The sequence below is a fragment of the Neomonachus schauinslandi genome, chromosome 9, assembly GCF_002201575.2.
Source record: "Neomonachus schauinslandi chromosome 9, ASM220157v2, whole genome shotgun sequence".
In the NCBI taxonomy this organism is placed as follows: Eukaryota; Metazoa; Chordata; class Mammalia; order Carnivora; family Phocidae; genus Neomonachus; species Neomonachus schauinslandi.
In genome coordinates this window covers 114,688,984-114,694,983 of record NC_058411.1, presented here as the reverse complement: position 1 = coordinate 114,694,983, position 6,000 = coordinate 114,688,984, and the positions used below count along the sequence as shown (strand labels likewise).

The 6,000-nt window shown below is 43.2% G+C and overlaps 1 protein-coding gene across 2 annotated transcripts in view; it reads left to right on the top strand.

The window, feature by feature from the left end:
- Nucleotides 1–1,014: 1,014 nt before the first annotated feature.
- The window catches only part of FBXO22 (F-box protein 22), a 28,766-nt gene continuing 23,780 nt past the window's right edge, over nucleotides 1,015–6,000 (top strand). For both annotated transcript variants that reach the window (XM_021693883.2, XM_021693882.2), the window contains exons 1-2: nucleotides 1,015–1,204; nucleotides 1,550–1,688. In XM_021693883.2, coding sequence (XP_021549558.1) covers nucleotides 1,050–1,204; nucleotides 1,550–1,688 — 294 coding nt within the window. In that variant the 5' untranslated portion in view covers nucleotides 1,015–1,049. The remainder of the gene's footprint in view (nucleotides 1,205–1,549; nucleotides 1,689–6,000) is intronic.

The following is a 6,000-nucleotide window of genomic DNA, read 5'->3' as shown; positions in this document are numbered from 1 at the left end:
AATGTATAGAATTGTTGAATTATGTCATAAACCTGAAACTAACAATTACACTTCAATAAAAAAACTAAGCCAAGAGCGCCTGGGTGGCTCAGTTATTTAAGTGGCTGCCTTCAGTTTTGGTCATGATCTCTGGGTCCTGGGATCCAGCTGGAGTCCAGTCCAGCTCCCTGCTCAGCGGGGAGTCGGCTTCTCCGTCTGCCCCTCCCCCTGCTTGTGAGCCCGCCCGCGCGCTCTCAAAAAAAATTTAAAGCCGAAACTTCATGATTACCGGTGAATCTGTTGCTACTATGAAGAACTAGTGCAGTTTGGTGCAAGTTTTCACAGCAGTGGTAGGTGCTGTTTATGTCGTTTCACACAGGGCGTGAGGGCTACCTTGAGTTAACCACATTCACTAGGTGTCGAATATAGGTGGTCATCTTCACACACTTAGCCAGCTATTTTTAAAGCAGATACTGCCCGTTCAAAAATCAGGCAAGGACGGACAACTACTACTGGGTCTCCTAGAATTCAAGAATCTGAGAGAGATCTGTCCCGACAAGGAATACAGCGCTGCTGGGGCGCCTGGGTGGCTCAGTCCTTAAGCATCTGCCTTCCGCTCAGGTCGTGATCTCAGGGTCGTGGGATCGAGCCCCTCATCCGGCTCCCTGCTCCGCGGAAAGCCTGCTTCTCCCTCTCCCACTCCCCCTGCTTGTGTTCCTGCTCTCGCTGTGTCTCTCTCTGTCAAGTAAATAATAAATAAAAAGGAATACAGCGCTGCAAGTACAGCGAGACGCACAGGAGGATCTATGCCCCCAGGAGGCCTAGAAAGTACCGGAAGGATCAACGGACGCAAGCCCACCACCTCCCAGCGCCAGCCGGCCCTCTGCGAGACAGACGCAGGAAACCACTGGGCCTGGTGTCACGTGGATGGGTCTCAGCCGCCCAGTCGCCCCCAACCGGCCGGAAGTGGCGCGCGCGCCTGCTCAGTGCGCGCTGGCTGGGAGGTCTGGTGCCGGCCTCACCAGTGCCTTCCGAGTAGCCGTAGTGTTTGCTCGGCGGGTTGGTGAGGAATGGAGGTGGTGGGTGGCTGTGGTGATCATGGTGGTGGTGATCGCCGAGGCTCCTCCGCGGACCCACAGAGCACCTTTGTGTTGGGTAACCTAGCGGAGGTGGTGGAGCGAGTCCTCACCTTCCTGCCCGCCAAGGCGTTGCTGCGGGTAGCAGGGTGAGGAGAGAGGAGGCGGGAATCTTACTTCGGGACTTGCCTCGGGCTTGCCCTGGCTGGCGGGGCGGGCAGACACCATCGGGACCCACGGCTGCCCCCGGCTCCCTTCTCCTCCCCCGAGGTGATGCCCCCATCCGCGAGGTACGCCTACCGTACCCCTGTGCCTGTCTCGGGGACTCTTCCCGGAGGGGCGAGGTGCGCCCTAAGGTTTTCTCCGCCCCCCGGTTCTCCCTCCGAATCTGCGCCCCGACACCTCCCCCTCTGGGGCTTTTGATCCCGCAGGAATCTCCTGCTGGAGAGGGAAATGAACGTCCCTTCACAACCCTTTGTGGTTTGCGCCCCCAGCGTGTGCCGCTTATGGAGGGAGTGTGTTCGTCGAGTGTTGCGGACGCATCGGAGTGTGACCTGGATCTCCGCGGGATTGGCGGATGCTGGCCACCTGGAGGAGCATTGCTTGGTGCGCGTGGTAGCAGAGGAGCTTGAGGCAAGTAAGAAGGCTTGTGGTGCACAGTTCTTTGCGGGGTTGTTGGGTCAGCCTTTGCGAACTCAGTCTTTTTCTTTTTAATCTTTATTTTGTGTGTGATCCTATTCTTTCTAAATTACGGAACATTTTCTCGTGACACGAAAAGGTTTTATAAACACACGTAAGGATGTGCCATGATTTATTTGACCGTTCTTCAGATGTTGGGCATTTTGTGTATACAGATTTTTACTATTATAATAACGTTGTGGAGGACCTCCCCTTTACCTGCTTCCTTTGAAGCAGATATTGTTGTCACTGTTTGGCAGGGAAGGCAGCTGGGTTTCTTTTTGCTTTAGCGTCACATTAAAAAGCCAAGAACCAATACTTAAACCCAAATATTTCAGCCGCTGGTCCTGTACTCTTTTGTTTTGTATCTCTGGTACCCCAATTTCAAAAGATGGGCAAAACCTGGGGAGGTAATGACTTGAACTGTGGAATCAAAGGGGCAGCCTTCTTGAGCACAGGTGACTGTGAGGCTGTGGTATCTCATTTGCCAGTGGGACAGAGCTCTTTGAGAGTAAATTATCAATCTCATGTTCTTTCGCTTCCTTATACTTTAGTGCGCGTTACACACAAGACTATTCTACATCATCACAATGCAATCATCAGTCAGGAAATTCTTATTGATACATTTCTATTATCCATTCCTCAGAATCCTTTCAGACGTTGCCAGTTGTCGCATATGTCCCCCATGTTCCTCATAACAAAATAATTCAGATTAGACTCTTGGGTTGGTTTTGGTCATTTTTAAAATTTTTTTTAAAGATTTTATTTATTTATTTGAGAGAGAGAGAGAGCAAGCCAGGGGAGAGGGACAAACAAACTCTGCGCTGAGTGCAGAGCTGGACATTGGGCTCCATCTCACAACCCTGCGATCATGACCTTAGACGAAATCAAGAGTTCTAGGCTTAACCGACTGAGCCACCCAGGCACCCCTGTCATTTCTTTAATTTTTGACGTGGAGCAGTTTCTCAAGCTTTGCTTGGCTTTCACAACTTTGACAAGTGTGTAAATTACAGGCCAGTTACTTTGTAGAACACGTTTCTTAGATTCAGATTATATATCTTTGGCAGGAATATCACAGAAGTGATGCTGTGCTCTTCTAGTTTCATCCTATCAGGTAGTATGTGATTTCCATTTCTGTCCCATTACTGGTGTTAGTACCTTTGATAATTTAATTAAGGTGGTGTGTGCCAGATGTCACTCCTGTAAAATTACTCTTTTCCACTGTAATTAGTATTTTGTGAGGAGAGACTTTGAAACTATGTAAATATCCTGTTTCAGTTTTTTTCATTTATTTCTGTGCAGACTCTTTTAGTCTCTTATTTTATTCAATGGAATATAATCTATCAGTATTTATTTTGATATCCGAATTGTCCCCAGTTTGGCAATCAGGAGCCCCTTAACCTGGTTTCAGGGTCTTTTAGAGATGAGTCCATCACCTTTGAGCACCTCCTTGCTTTCTGGCACAAGATGTTCTAAGCTCATCTTTTGTCTGCTTTAATCCTGGAATCAGCCATTTCTTTAAAGAGCTCTGGTTCCTTTTAGTGGAGAATGGTATTTCATGGTATTTAAAAGCCAAGATCTGGACAGCTCATTGCTGTTAAAGGGTTTGCTGCTCCGGAGCCCAGTGGAACAGAGCCAAGGAATATATGTGTATGCGTGTGTGTTGTGTGTACATATGCATATACACACACAACACACACATCCATACATACACACCTTTACAACTATATTTTTATATATATGGAAATTCGTGAGTTTGCACAAGTACATCCAATTCCAGTCCAACACAGGATTCTTTCCAGTTTTCTTTTCTCTTAGGTCATATTTGTACCTACCTTTTGGAGAGTGAGAAACCTGACTCTCATCACTCTTAATATGTAGATATTAGACAAATGCCCCATAACTGACCAATCTTGTGTTTCCCCCTTATTTTCTCCTTACTCTGTTTGGGTTCTAGGAGTCAGACCCGAAGTGGACAGTATCCAAAGGCGGGCTTGCAGAAAACTTTCTTCTTTGCATTTTTGCTCAAATCCTTCCCAGTCTAGTTCTAGAAGTTGTCATTTGGAGAAATTCAAAATGCAGACAGACTTCCATAAAGATGTTCTTTGCAGCATCATTTATTATGAGGGAAATTGAAAATAACCTAATATTTAGAAATAAAGTCACTTAATGATGAACTGCAAGATACATTAGTGACAAGAAAAAAATGTTCATGTCATAAGTGAAGAAGGCAGATTATGAAATTATATTTACTATAATCTGAGTTACTGAAAACAAAAAAGGAAGAATAGAAAAGAAATAAGCTAAAATGTTAGCAAAAGTTTCCTTTCAGGGTAGAATTGCATGATTTTTTTTTTTAACGTTTTAAATTATTTTCTGTGGGTTTTTTTTTTTTCCCTTCAAATTTTTACCACGGCAGGTATTATTTTTATATAGCTTTAAAAGTTTGTACAATAAAATGGCTGTTATAGCCACACAGATTTAGATAGGAACTCATTTTTGGTGCATATTAGCTGCCAGTCTCTGAAAAAGTTACCTAATCTCTCTGAGCTTCAGGTTCTATCTCCATAAAATGAAAAGACAATAAGAATTTTCCTCATACCCTTTAAGAGTTGTTCTAAGGTTTAAATCTTGGAAAGGTAATGCATATAATATATTACCTGCAGTACCAGGGATAATGATGTTTTTAATAAATGAAATTATTCTCTATTATCAGTGTCATTATTAAAATTCAGATAGTAACACCCTTAAAGAAATTTATTCTAGTAAACGCTAATGTGGTTAGACAAAAACATGGAAATACCTTGTACAAATCATGCTGGTTTTTTTGTGCTTGCCAAATTACCTAGTGGACATGAGACTATTATAACTGTAAAGAAAGTTGGTTTAACTTTTTTATTAGAAAGATTTTAAAGTCCACTAAAAATTTTATGAAATTGGGAACTTCTTTGAATGATGGAATGAGGTTTTAGTTGTCTCACATTGTGCTTTAAGAACATTTCCTATTGAGGACTGTCATCGTCACTGCTTCTGATGAGAATTAGGAAGGAAGACTCAGCAATTGCTTTTCATTGGGTACTAGGGAAGAGAGAATTATAAAACCTCAGGACTAGACTTTCTATCTTATTACTCCCTATACCAGATATCACAAACTCAATGACTCCAAAGTTAGGCAGATGACTAAGTTGGTTTAGGGTAACATAGGGAGCAGTAAAGCCATGGCATACCAGGGAGTACTTGCCTGCATTTAGCCCCCATCAAGAGGAATGCAGTTGAAGTGGTGTTAGAATGTCTAATTTTTGAAAAGAATCTGGAAGTCCACATTTTCTGTAACTATTTTGTGGAATTTTAAATAATTGGTAACCAAATTATTCTCTTCGAAATGCTGTGTGGGCCATGAGAACTATATCCATAAGTTATCAGCCCTGGAGCCACCACAGGGTCATCATTCTGTCTCAGTATCTTTTTTGAGTTTGTCTATATGGAATCTACTCTGAAACACCTTGACATTCCCCCAAATTACAGTGGATGAACTTTTTTTTTTCCATTTAATCCACGTTGAGGCTTTACTATATGTGAGTACTTCATTCCATTCTGACAGTAAAAATATTTGAAAATAACCAGCTTAGGAAAAAAATACGTTCATCCTTGTGTTTCATTCAGCCATGTTGCCACTTGTCTGTAATGTGACATTTAGTGGAAAACAGGAGTCTGAATAAGCCCAGCTCGTGAGGCACAAGTACAAATGACTGGGATGTAAGGTATGTCACATATGAGGTCCAGGGTACTGCAGGTGTCTCAGAAAAGGTTTTGTAGGGGAGGTGGCACTTTAAGGGGTCTCTTGGGGGAAACAGTCTTAAGTACAAAATGAAGAGAGCTGTAGGAGAATCTGTACAGCAGCGTGTGTGTCTGGATTAAAGTAAGCAAAAAGGTCCCTGGAGGGAGCTAGTTGGTAAGGTGGAAATGAAGGCCTGGCCTATTTCATTTGGTGGGCAATGAAAAGAGGAGTGATAGAGTTTGTATGCCTTCCCTTTGTTGCTGAGGTTTTTCTGTGATTGTGGTGCCTATTCAAATAAAGCAAGTAGCACCTTTTGCTGGCATTTAATGTTTTTGTTTAAGAGTTTAAATTATGAAAATGAACTTTTGAATCAGACTGGAATGGGTTTGACTTGAAGAAATAATAGATGCTCAAATGAATGACCTGAAAAGGTAAGAGCATGAGTGAAAAATGAATGGGAAGTGGTTGGACTCAGAAAGCTAACATTGA